The 13,510-nt window shown below is 39.1% G+C and overlaps 1 protein-coding gene across 1 annotated transcript in view; it reads right to left on the reverse strand.

The window, feature by feature from the left end:
- bub3 (BUB3 mitotic checkpoint protein) overlaps nucleotides 1-13,510 on the reverse strand; it is a 37,163-nt gene that overhangs the window by 19,743 nt on the left and 3,910 nt on the right. Inside the window, exons 2-4 of the mRNA XM_043712665.1 lie at nucleotides 6,306-6,500; nucleotides 4,692-4,761; nucleotides 1,799-1,950 (exon numbers count right to left, since the gene is read on the reverse strand). Of these exons, the coding sequence (XP_043568600.1) occupies nucleotides 1,799-1,950; nucleotides 4,692-4,761; nucleotides 6,306-6,500 (417 nt within the window). The remainder of the gene's footprint in view (nucleotides 1-1,798; nucleotides 1,951-4,691; nucleotides 4,762-6,305; nucleotides 6,501-13,510) is intronic.

The following is a 13,510-nucleotide window of genomic DNA, read 5'->3' on the forward strand; positions in this document are numbered from 1 at the left end:
AAGGCAATTATACAATAGTCATAGTACAGTTTCATAAATCAGATCAATTATTTTCAGTAATGCATGCATCTTTTAAATCACACATGTGCACACTGTTTGGAATGTTTGACTATACTTTACAGTAGTAAAGCTATTTCTCATACTTACATTCCCATAGGAAACACCCACAACTAACAATCTTTTATATATTCATACATGCAGCTATAAAATCATAATGTTGAATTCAAGCCTGTAATTTGGATCAATGGTTTAAGCAATAGATAATACATCTGCTTCTTTAGAAATACTGGTTGTCAAGTACTTTCTGCACTGCAAGTGTGATCTTCCCAACTCCTATGCACTCATAAATCAAACTGTAGAGCTGATGGGTCATGCAGATTCTGCCAGTCTACTCAGTGCACACATTCATCAGGAGAAGTATTACTCACTCAGATAAAAAACCTGATGCCATAATGAGCCCCAGTGAACCAATAAACAGCTCCATTGACAATGCCTGTCTGTTCCACTCCATTCTGTCACAGATTCATCACTAGCTCTTGGAAGCTAACATGCAATAAATCATACTCTCATTCACCACAAGCTATTTTCTTCAAACTAAGATCTTACTAAAAATTAGGCTAAGAATAATAGGGTGACTTCATGGTCACTTAGTAATGAATGTGGTAGATAATACAGTAAGATTAGGGTGCTTTAGGTGAGCAATTGACTCCACAAAATTTACCTATGTTACCATGCAAACATTATAAACTACTAGATTCAAACCTTACCTACAATTACTTGGTCAAAATAAAAAACCATGGAAATTCACCCCCATATTGGCAATGTTATTTAGTCCACTGTAAGAATGTCATCCTATTTTTCACAATACCAGGCTGCATTTAAAAATGTTTCACCTGGAAATGGGAAAATAATATAACTACATATCTGCAAACTAAGGAAAGTACATGACAGATTTTAAAATGGCAATGATTGTGCTTTAGGCTGGAATGGAGCCCCTTTCTTTAATGCTTTAGGTACAACACCCTTCTTTATCAAGTGTCTTGCATCATAAAGCATTATTTTAAAGCAGGTTGGTCCGACCACACAGTTAAGTTTTTCTTTTCATTGTCAAATTCCAAGAATTTTCCCCTCAATTATAAAAATTTATTCAAGCAAAGATACAGATTTTCTTACTCTTAAATAGAATTAGGTAAATGCCTCTGGGAAATATTGTGCTTTGTCTATACTTGCATTTGAGTACACATTTTATACTCCAGTGTTTTTATTAATTTAAGCACTTAGATACTTACCAAAAAAGCAAACAAAATGGAATGCGGCACTAGTCAAAATCACTTTATGTAGGAACAGAAAATCAGTCATTTTCCCTCACCAGACTATTCTGCCATTCAATTCAATTACAGATAATCTGTCTTTTTTTAAAATTGCACTTATCTGCCTTGCCTCAAATCTTTATACCTTGTCATACAAATGTGCAATCCTCAGGTTTAAGAAATTTTCAATTAACCCAAGCTCAGTTTTCTGGGAAGAGCTTCAGAATTTCCACCACCCTTTGTATTAAAGAATACTTTCTGGCATCAATTTAACCTTGTTCAATCACATTACCCTTTCATTTTCTATATTCTAGTGAATACAAGTCAACATAGTGATTTACAATCATATATAATTACCCAATCTTACTCTATGGCTCAAAAGATAGAGCTAACATTATGAATAATGCAAATACCTTTACAGAAACATGGAATTGTGCTTTATTTGCAAACAATTTGAGCATTACATCATAAACAATATTAATGCATACCCTTTCAGGCTGTGCAAACGTTCCAGCATTGCAAGGTGTCCTAGGATCCCACAGCTTGACAGTTTGATCCCAACTTCCCGTAACCATTACATTCACTTCTGGGCAGTATTCAACACAACGAATTGAAGCATCATGTGAACCCACAATTGTTTCTACAAAAAAGATAATAAGGCAAATTCTGGTTTATTTTAAAGCAAAAAAGCTGGTTATTTATCTTTCATAGGAGAGACTTCTTTATTGTCGTTACAACTGCCAGTGTCAACATCTGGGGGTACACCCTTCAAAAGGGCCATGCAAGTCTAAAATAGATTGCCCTTGTATTCCATCTCAGGTTACATTGGGACCCATTGTATCCATATGACATGAAGGAAATGCTGATTTTTCATAAATACTTTTGCTATCTTGAGCTGCTGGATATTAAAAATATTCATATTTTCATCCACAATTCATCCAGCCACCAATTAAGCAAATGAAAACCACCAAGACGTAAAGGTCACATCATCACGTAGAACAAAGCAGCTAGCCAGAACTATAAAATGTGAACATAATGTAAAGACTTGGACTTCAAGGTTACAAACTTGGCCACAAACTGAAAACTGGAATCTCTCCAGTCCAAATGTTTTTGTATAAAGTACTCCTCCAATGTCAGAGAATAATCAAATCTATTTGAAAAGGAATGAATTCGTGTCCCTAGGCCACTTCACTGACATCAATAATATGGAGTGTCTACAGTGTAAACCAGGGGCAGGAGTGGAAAGAGGTTCAAACCAATCCAAGGGCTACTCTGGGATTACCCTCTTTCAAAACACAGAATTCAAATCAACTGAAGTAATGACTCTTCTCCACAAACCCAACTTTGTAAGTGTTTGCAATGCAATCCATCTTTGTCATACCAGGTTTTGCTTAAAGTCATGAGTTGCAGTTATATAATAGAAGTTGATCCACCCCTTAATTTTACTTTTCCACCTCAGCATTATAGGAATATGTCCCCCATTTTAATCACTCAACAGTTTTTGCAATCAACACAGGAGACGTTAAAAAAGCTTGCCCATTAAGACAATAAAACATTATCTTAACTTGCGAGAATATAAAGCAGACTTTTAAAGATTGTGAAATTAGGTGTGTACTATTATCTTCTTCAATCTTTCAATACAAAAAAATGTCCATCACAAGATCACCAAATATATCCCCACAAACAACATATACTTCTAAACTGCAAATTGGAATCAGTAGCTACCGAATTCTAAATCAAAACAGTAAAAGGAACATCAGAGGCATTTAAAATGGAGGAGGATTTGGAACATGGAAATGTAAACAATCTTCACACGGGTTATGGAATCCAGAACAATGGAATAAAACTGGACAAATGTGACATATTACAAAAAAGAAAAGTAATTTTATAGAAGGTTGAGAAACTGCATAATACATGATCTGTTAGTTACTAAAACAGAGGCAATGCCAACATTTAGAAATAGGTTAGATGGGTGTTTGAGGGAAAGAGAAATAAAGCTATAATGGACAGATTGAGCAAACGATTAGGCCTACTGTTAGTAGGATAACACTAGCATGGACTGTTTAGGGCAAATGGAAATTAGAATAAAACATTAGGCTGCATTAAAAGAAACAAACAGGAAATACATTTAGTTTTTTTTTTGTTTAGTATAATTTGCTGTCAAACTTTTTTGACCAGCAAAAGTCAGTCACACCGTACAGAAACAGACCCTTCAGACAAACTCGCCCAGTTTTCCCAAACAAACCTAGTCCCATTTGCCTGTGTTTGTCCCATATCCCTCCAAATCTTTTCTATTTATACATCTGCCCAAACATCTTTTAAATGTTGTAACTATACCTGCATCTACCACTTCCTCTGGCAGTTCATTCCACATAGGAGTCATCAAGTTTAAAAGTTGCCCTTCAGGTCCCTTTTAAATATTTCTCCTCTCACCTTAAAAATATGCCTCCTGGTTTTGATCTCCCCGACCTTAAGGAAAATACCTTTACTATTCACTTTATCTATGCCCCTCATGATTTTATAAACCGCTACCTATGCTCCAGTGAAAAAAAGTCCCACCCTATGTAGCCTCTCCTTAAAATTCAAACCCTCCAGTCCCAGCAACATTCTGGAAAAATCTTTTCTGCACCCTCTCCAATTTAATAATGTCCTTCTGTAGCAAGGCAACCAGAAATGGAAACAGTACACCAGAAGTGGCCTCACAAATATCCAGTGCAACCTCAACATGACATCGCAACTCCTATAATCAACACTCTGAACAATGATAATGTCTTCCTAACCATCCTGTCTACCTGGCAGTCTCTGATCGACAATATTGCCAGAGTCTGACCATTAACTGTACAAATCCTGCCCTTTTTCATTTTACCAAAATGCAACACCTTACATTTATCTAAATTAAACTCCATCTGCCACTCCTCAGCCCATTGGCCCAATTGATCAAGATGTCTTTGTAACCTTAGATAACCTGCTTCACTATCCATTATACCATTAATTTTGGCAGCATCTGCAAACTTAATAAGCATGCCTCCTAAATACTCATCCAAATCTTTTATACAATGACAAACAAAAGTGAACCCTACACCAATTCCTGTGGAACATCGCTGGTCATGGGCCTTCAGTTCAAAAAAAACAACCCCACACCACATCTCTTACTGTCAAGACAATTTTGTATCCAACCGGCAAGTTATCCCTGATTCCCACGTGATCAAATTTTACTAAATCAGTCTACCACGCGGAACCTTGTCAAAGGCTTTACTAGGAAGTCAACTCAGGCAACAGGCTCCATAATCCCAATCACAACATGAAAGCATAATTTGCTTAAAAAGCTTTTCAAGAACATCATATAACTCCGTAACAGCATTTATTATAAGCATTTCTCACCCTGGTCTGTATTTAAATCCCGCATTTTCAGTGAAAGGTCCAACCCGCCACTCCATGAATGTGTTGGATCCTAGTTACAGGGGTAGAGGGGATGAAGGTATTGAGAAAAATTAAACACTTAGTGCTCAACATAATTTGGTACACTGATGAAACCAATATTGATCCCACATTTACCAAATTGAAAAAGAATAAGCATAAATGTTCTAAGATTTCCCAGCACTTTTAAAAAAGGTTTAAAAGAAACACACCTTTTTGCCTCTAAACAAAATGAAAATCATAAGCGATCATAATCTGCATTTCACCCTTCAAAATTAAAATTTTCTAACTTATAAAGTGAGTAATACCAACAAACATAAGTACTGAAACGGTATGCCAGGTATAACAGTGTTTCACTGTTTGCCGACAAGCTATAAAATAGTTTGCAATTTCAACATTATCTATCCCACGTTAGAGGCTAGGATTAAGGAACCAGGCCAGAGTCTCAGAATAAAGGCCTGATTACTCAATATCTCAGCTGTAAATAATTTCTTTGAATCTTTGAAATTATTTAGAGAAATTGAAGAATAAGGACACAGTGCAGCAAGAAGAGTTGAGATGCAGACTTGGCAGTACAGGCTCCTTTTTTTAAAAACATGCTCTCTAAAATTGGTCCTGCTCGTGTTCTACCTTATGTAAACTAGGTACATAACCCTTAGGATTATCAAAAAGCACAGGTTTGTCAAATCTGCTGACAAATGTGCAGATCAATAGACAAACAATGCAGTAAAATAATCGAAGAAGGATCAAGAGTACCTTTTCTATTGCAAAGAGCAAATGACATTTAATATTGCTAAATGTAAATGGTTTACACAGCTGTTTTAGTCATTTTTCGGTGCACATTTTTGGTTTATAATGTATGATGATCAGGATAAGAGCTGACAATACTTAAGTGCTGGCATTGAATCCAAGTATTTAAATATTAGCAAAAATGCAGACCACAAATACTGAAATTATACTAAAAAACTCTCCACAGCATTAGTCAGACCCCCTAAAAAATATTGCACACAATTACAGTGACTTTATAAACACAGATATGCACTGGATGTCATACAGCTTCTCTTCAGGAGTGCAAACACACATTGTGTAGCTGTCACAAATGATCTGGCAAGTCCTGGATCAAAGAGTTTAAAAATAGTCAAAGAAGATGGCAACGATCGCCCTCATACTAAAAGAATAATGAATGTTCTGGGAGAGAAAGTAACCTAATGTTACAAGATAAAGGGAATCACACAAAAGAAACAAAAATGGCAAATAACGGGAATGAGAGAAACAAGAATAAATTAGAAAGCAAGTGAAATAAAATAAGTTTATCAAATTGGGAGCTTTCAGTTTAAAGATTAATACAAAAACAATAAATTAAATTGTAGTATTCAAGATATGCAAAATTGCTTTGTGGAGTATGGTATATTAATAGAAACAGCTTAGGTTCAGGCTGATATCAGAGATATTTGACAGTGGACTCTTACTGGTAGTATTATACAGCTATCCAAGGTAGATATCCATATTGCTACCAGATAAAACATTTTTCAAACATTCTAGGTTAGCAAAACTCAGCAGCAAAATGAATCTCCTCACATGAAAAGCACAGTCCAGGACAGCTGCTGAATGCTGGTACTTGAGGCGCATGTTATTTGATGTGATATCATACAAACGGACGGTACAATCCCAGGATGATACCAGTAGGAACTGGGAGGTGTTCGGACTGAACTTAATGGCAGAGATACCATCTTCAGGACACTGGTTCAGTTTGAATTCATTTGATCCAGTCATCTGGAAATAAGCAACATAATATTTCAGTCATGTTAGTTTTGATTATCAAACTTCAAACAAAGATCAAAGAAACAGTGAAGAAGATTAATTTGTTACAACATCAGTAATGATCATAACTGGTTCAATGTAAATATCACTTAATACTTGGTGTCAGAACACAAGTGAAAATAAAAGCTGAATCATGTATAATAAATTATCAAATCAAAAGACGAAATTGTCAATATCTCGTGAAAATGCACAATACAGGCACTATTCGTATCTGCCGAACGCAGTTGTTTTAATAGCATTAACTTAGTCAAATATCTATAACTTTGGACCTCAGGGTATCCTAGAAAACGGCAATATCAATTGCCTCATGTCAAACATCAGCAAAGCTGTGGACTTGTTGAGCTAATGGCCAACTTTTGCACTAAAAATTCTTAGCGATGAATCCTGTCTATAACAGGTTATTCAGGCAAACCACTCAGAAGTGGATAAAATACAACTTTATTCTTCAAGCTACATAAAACTTTAATATCTTTTTTAGATCTGCTCTGGAAGTAAATTTCAATGTGCCTGTCCTGTGCTTTGTCATAGTGACAATATTTAAAACTGGTAACATGAGTGACAGAAGCAAATAATAATGAAGCACTTAGTACTAAAATAGTAGTAATTGAATATATAGCCCTAAAAGCATGTATATACTTTCCTGATTTTAAAAAAACATATTTATAGTTAAAACCAATTTATATATTTAAAGATAGGCTTTGTGTTCATCAGCAAACATGACCCCGAGTTGCAATTTACTTGCCATTTAACTCTCCAGTTCCCCTGGGTTGTTCCATAACAGGCCAACTATACTGTTTCGATGAAGTTCAGTGTAAACTTAAGGGTCATAATCTTTCGATTAAGTATCTTTCAAGGTTTGAACCTACACCTCTACTTCCATTTACTCTTCTACACCAGGTGGTGGCTAGAGAGGACAGCTGTATAGAAGTTGTGGAACTGGGTGAATGCACGTACACCTGTTGATGCACACAGTCATGGGATGGTGTGCATTTTAGGTCTGCCGACCTTTCCAAGGTCTGGCAAGTATCCACATCTCAACTATTATGTTTTTACGTTTCAGCATTTCTTTCCATATAATGCCTATTATTGACTCCTTTTGTCAGGGATCTTTGCCCCTTTCATAATTTAGTTACATAAGCGTGCTAGGGTTAGTATATATAATTTGCACTCATTTTAATGATGTTGTAAAGAGCTTTTTAATAAGCTATTTTTAGAGAAAAAAATAGATTTTAATATTACAAGTACAAAACAATGCAATTCAAAACAGTACAAATATCAACCCAAAAAAATCCCCAACCCACCCTCCTGTACAAAAGTTAAAAAAAACCTAAACTAGTTATCTAACGAAATAAATAAATTAATAACAACAAACAAATAAATAGTAATAACTCAGCCTAGCCAAACAAAACAATCATACATTCACAGTTCATCCTCCCTGGATACTGAACTTGTGAAACACTATCATTACGACTATATAAAAACCCTTAATCGTGTGACAGATAAATCTGTGCCCAGGTATTGCAAAAAGGTGCTGCCAAGCCTTGTAAAAATTCTCAGTTTCGTGGTGTACCATATTTGTGAGAAAATCCAGGGGAATATGCTCCATAATAATCTCCTGCCAACCCAACAAGTCTGGGAGTTTTTCGAATATCCAACCGAACAAGACATTCTTTCTCGCACAGAACTTGAGAGAGGATTTTTCTTATGCAAGTCTGCAGGAAATACAGTGGGTAGGTCCAAAAGGAGAGAGATAGGGTCCTTCTGCACCCTTACACTCAAAATCCTCTCCATTGCACCCGTCACAGCACTCCAATATGCTTGAAGCCTATCGCAAGACCAAAGACAATGGGTAAGAGTGCCTGTGCAGACCTTGTACTACCGACATGCTGAAGATACCCCTGGTTTAAGTTTTGACAAAACGGTCTGGAGCCAAGTGGATCCTGTGGAGAATCTTCAACTATAAAACATGGGTCCTATTGCAAATTGATATCTTCCTTGCATTCTCCCAAATATCCTCCCATGCTTTTGAGGAAACTTCAACACGCAGCTCTCTTTTCCACATCTTGCAGAGCGGATCAGACTCATCTGAGATGGCACCCCCCAATTGATGATATAAAGTACTGACAGAGAGTGTACTCTTAGCCCTTAGCACCCCCCTCTCCATGTCAGATTTGCAGGGGTCAAAAGTGTGGGTTTTTTTTTAATAAAATTCCTAACTTGAAAAAAACGAAAGAGGTCTCTATTAAATAACTCGTACTTCCTTACTAACTGAACGAAGATCATCATTACGTCTCCTTCAAATAAATCGCCCATGCAAGAGACACCCCTAGCTGCCCAACGTTTAAATCCTGAATCTACCACACGGTTGAAAACCCAGCATATCGACTAAAGGCGTAAACAAAGATGTTTTGCCAATGTTGCCTTCCCTCTGCCGAATTGTCCTCCATGCTTTAACAGTATTGACGACTACTGGGTTATGGCAATATTCCCTAACTACCCTCGTCTTGTGCAAAAACAGCAAACTGATAAGGGGGCACCTAGCCTGGGAGGCTTCGATATCTAGCCATATTGAAAGAGGATCCCCACAAACCCAATCACTCATGTCAGTCAAAAGTGAGCTAATTGGTAATTTTTAATGTCTGGAAGGTCCACTCCCCCTGATCTGTGAGGCAACTGCGGCTTGGTTAATTTAATGATGGGCCGCTTACAATGCCAAATAAAGGAGCTGAACCAGCCATTCAGTCTCCTGAGTGTTTGCTTACTGAAAATCAGGGGGAGCATCAGTATAGGGTATAGCAAGTGAGGGAGAATATTCATCTTAATGAGCGCTATCCAACCCAACCGCGAGACTGGAAGTGCCTCCCATCTTTGAAGATCTTGTTTAATTTTTCCAAATAATTGAACAAAATTGGCTTTAAACAGCCAATCCAGAACTGAAGTAATGAATATGCCCAAATACACAAACCCCCCCCTGTGACCACCTAAATGGGAATCTATAGTCACCCTCAAGAGCCAGCTCCTTCGTAAGACCACCCATAAGCATAGCCTCTGATTTAGCTAAATTAATCTTACACCCTGAAAAAGCACCAAACACATGAATGCATTGTATCAGGTGAGGCACCGAACTGCTGGATTTGTCAAAAAAAAATTAGGACATCGTCTGCATCAGACCTGACAGTATACTTATAAATTCCTTATAGAATTCACTGGGAAGTCCATCAGGACTTGGCGCCTTTCCACTCTGAAGCTGCCTCACAGCTTCCTGCACTTCTTGCTCTGATAATGGGGCATCCCAGGAGCTTCAGATCTCTAAAAAAGGATTCCATTTTGGCCTGCCCCTCCTCACAATCCTCAGATTGGTAAAACATTAATCTCCTTAGAATCACGTTTGGTTCCCAGACCCCTCCCTAATCGCCGTAATGGTTTGTGGGGCACTCCACTTTCTGGCAAGGTATGCTACATATTTGCCTGGCTTGTCACCATGTTCGTATAACCTTTGCTTTGCAAAGGCCAGCTCCTTCTTTGCTGTCTGTGTGAGCACGGAATTTAGTGCAGACCACAGTGTCGTAATCCTCTGTAGTTTGACCAACGAGGGTCTGTCAAAGTAGGCCTTCTCAGCTACCTTCAACCGGGCTTCAAGGAGACGTTGCTGCTCACCCTTCTGATACTTCCTACTGGTTGAATATGAAATAATTAACCCCCATAGCATAGGCTTTGGCCGTTTCCTAGAGGACGGATGAGCTATCAACCGAGCCTATGTCGATGTCTAGGAACGCCCGAAATCCCCTAGAGAAATACTTCACAAACTTACTATCCATTAGAATAAAGGGATTCATTCGCCAGTATCTTGAACCCACTGTAACATCCTTAGTCTTAACTATAACGGGTGGCATGGTGACACAGTGGTTAGCACTGCTGCCACACAGTGCCAAAGACCCGGGTTCAATTCCCACTTCGGGCAATTGTCTGTGTGGAGTTTGCACATTCTCCCACTGTCTGCGTGGGTTTCCTCTGGGTGCTCCGGTTTCCTCCCACAGTCCAAAGATGTACAGGTTAAGTGAATTGGCCATGCTAAATTTCCCGTAGTGTTAGATGAAGGGGTAAATGTAAGGGAATGGGTCTGGGTGGGTTGGTGTTCGGAGGGTCGGTGTGGACTTGTTGGGCCGAAGGGCCTGTTTCCACACTAAATAATCTAATCATAAGGTACACTGGAGCATGATCACAGATGGTAACATTACCAATCGTAAAAAAAGGATCACAGATGGTAACATTACCAATCGTAAAAAAAGGTGCCACCAGATCCAGGGTTACCGCAGGGGTCAGAAAAAAAAAAATCCTTGTGTGACATCTGTACACATCTGGAGAAAAACATGAAATCTCTACCTGGATGGTGGAGATGCCTCCAGATGTCCACCGACCCCAATTCCCCACACAGACCCACTAGCCATTTAGTTTGTACAGAGGGTATCGAGGGACCTTTGAGCAAACTGTCTACTGTGAGATCCATGAGACAATTAAAATCTCCCCTTATAATGATGTGCCAGGACTCGAGACTTATCAATTTAGAAAAAGCATCTTCCAAAAATTTAAGGGGATGAGATGGGGGACATAAACATTTAAAACACCGTATTCTTGCCCATCTATCAAGGCTTTAAGAATTACAAACCTCCCAGATGTGTCTTTAACACATCCCAACAATTTAAATGGGAGATTTTTCCTAACCAATATGGCCACTCCCCTACTTCTGGTATTAAATGATGAAAAATAAACTCAGTCAAAGCCATTCTGCTGTAATTTCAGATGCTCCTTGTCATCTAAATGTGTTTCCTGTAACAAAGCATTATCCACCTTCTCCTTTCTAAGACTCAAGAGTACCTTCTTCCTCTTAATTGGTGAGTGACTTCCCTTGATATTACAGGTACGCCATTTAATCAAATTATTGGCCATAATTTTTTGCAATTACATTTAAATTTCAGAGAGGAGGAACCTGAACCACAAACTGCTGAGCCTTAGTGTCACATGATAAACCAAATATAAAAAACTACATAAACTAAAACCACTACGTTTAACAAACCTGCAAAATTATTAAAAATAAAAAAACAAAAACAAAAAAAACTGACCAACATATAAAGTCGCAACAGCATGAGTTGGGGAACTCACCCCTGCCCGGAGGGGGCAACTACCCATCTCGAACTGCCCATAAGTAGGCATCTGACCTTTCCAACCACATTCACTTCTCCCAGCTAGAGCCGCACCGCAAACACAAGCCAAAAAGAATAAACACCCCATAGAATATCGATATGAATTAAAAAAATGTAATATTTTAAAAGGGGGAAATAAATACCCCACCCATCCCCGGCATATCCTAACTTAGAAATTGAAAGTGTAAATCTTAACCACCGCCAGACATAATTTCAACCAAATTATCATCAATAGAGGAAAAAAAAAGGAAAAATAAAGCTCCAACTGATTTCCTCTTTCTTTTACAAAAAGTGAAAATCACATACCCAAACAACACTATTTATACATACTACAATTGTTCAAATTAGGTTAGTTTGTTCACAAAGTTTCTTGCCTTCTCCGATGTGTCAAAGATGTACGGATCCATCCAAGGTGATTCGAAGCACTACCAGATATCTCAGGGAGTATTGAATCCCAAGCTCCCTCAGTCTCCTCTTGACACCGTCCTAAGATTTTTGTTTCTGGATCACCGCCGCTGAAAAGTCCTGAAAAAACATGATCTTAGAACCCTCGTAAATCAGGGCCTTCAGATCCTTCCCCTGGATTCTGGGAGCCTCCATGACTCTCTCCTTATCCCAGTAAGGATGGAACTGCACCAGGAGAGGACGAGGACTTTGACCCAGACCCGATAAGTCCTCTCCATCTTCAATCCTCTCATGCCAGCCTCCAAGTCAAGGAATTTCAGAAGCCAATCCTCAACAAATTCCGCAGGCCGCTCACCTTCCTTACCATCAGGTAGACCAATGATCTGAATGTTTTTTTCCTGCCCGTTTTCAAGATGATCCACTTGCTCAAGCAAATTACGGAATTGCGTCTTCAGAGGATGAGCTGGTATCAACTCCCACCACTGTGACCCTGTGCTCCACCTCATCCGTCCTCTTCTCCAGGTCTCCTAGCTGCTGCTCATGCTTCTGCAGCATGAGAGATATTGGAGACAGCTTTTCTTCAATCTGCTTCCCAGGCATCTCAGAAGTCACTAATAACCATGGATGAGGTGCTGGAAGACTGGCTAACGTAATGCCATTGTCTAAGAAAGGCGGTAAGGGAAAGCCAGTAAACAATAGACCGGAGAGCCTGCAGCAAATGCTGAGGAGTGACCTCTTAGAAGTTTATAAAATTATGAGGGACATGGATACGATAAATAGACAAGGTCTTTTCCTTGGGGTAGGGGAGTCCAGAACTAGAGGGCATGGGTTTGGGGCGAGAGGGCAAAGACATAAAAGCAACCTAATGTGCAACTTTTTCACGCAGATGGTGATGTGTGCATGGAATGAGCTACCACAGGCCGGTACAATTGCAACATTTAAAAGCCATCTGGTTGGGTATGAGGCCTCCAACCTCATAGTCCCACAACTCCGCACCGCCTGTTTCTACCTCCTGCCCAAAATCCACAAACCTGACTGCCCCACAACATTTAAAGCCATCTGGTTGGGTATGAGGCCTCCAACCTCATAGTCCCACAACTCCGCACCGCCTGTTTCTACCTCCTGCCCAAAATCCACAAACCTGACTGCCCCGGCCAACCCATTGTCTCAGCCTGCTCCTACCCCACCGAACTCATCTCTGCATACCTTGACACGGTCCTGTCCCCCTTAGTCCAAGAACTCCCCACCTACGTTCGGGACACCACCCACACTCTCCACCTCCTCCACGATTTTCGCTTCCCCGGTCCCCAACGCCTTATCTTCACCATGGACATCCAGTCCCTGTACACCTCCATC

This window comes from Chiloscyllium plagiosum, chromosome 22 (assembly GCF_004010195.1).
Source record: "Chiloscyllium plagiosum isolate BGI_BamShark_2017 chromosome 22, ASM401019v2, whole genome shotgun sequence".
Classification (NCBI taxonomy): Eukaryota; Metazoa; Chordata; class Chondrichthyes; order Orectolobiformes; family Hemiscylliidae; genus Chiloscyllium; species Chiloscyllium plagiosum.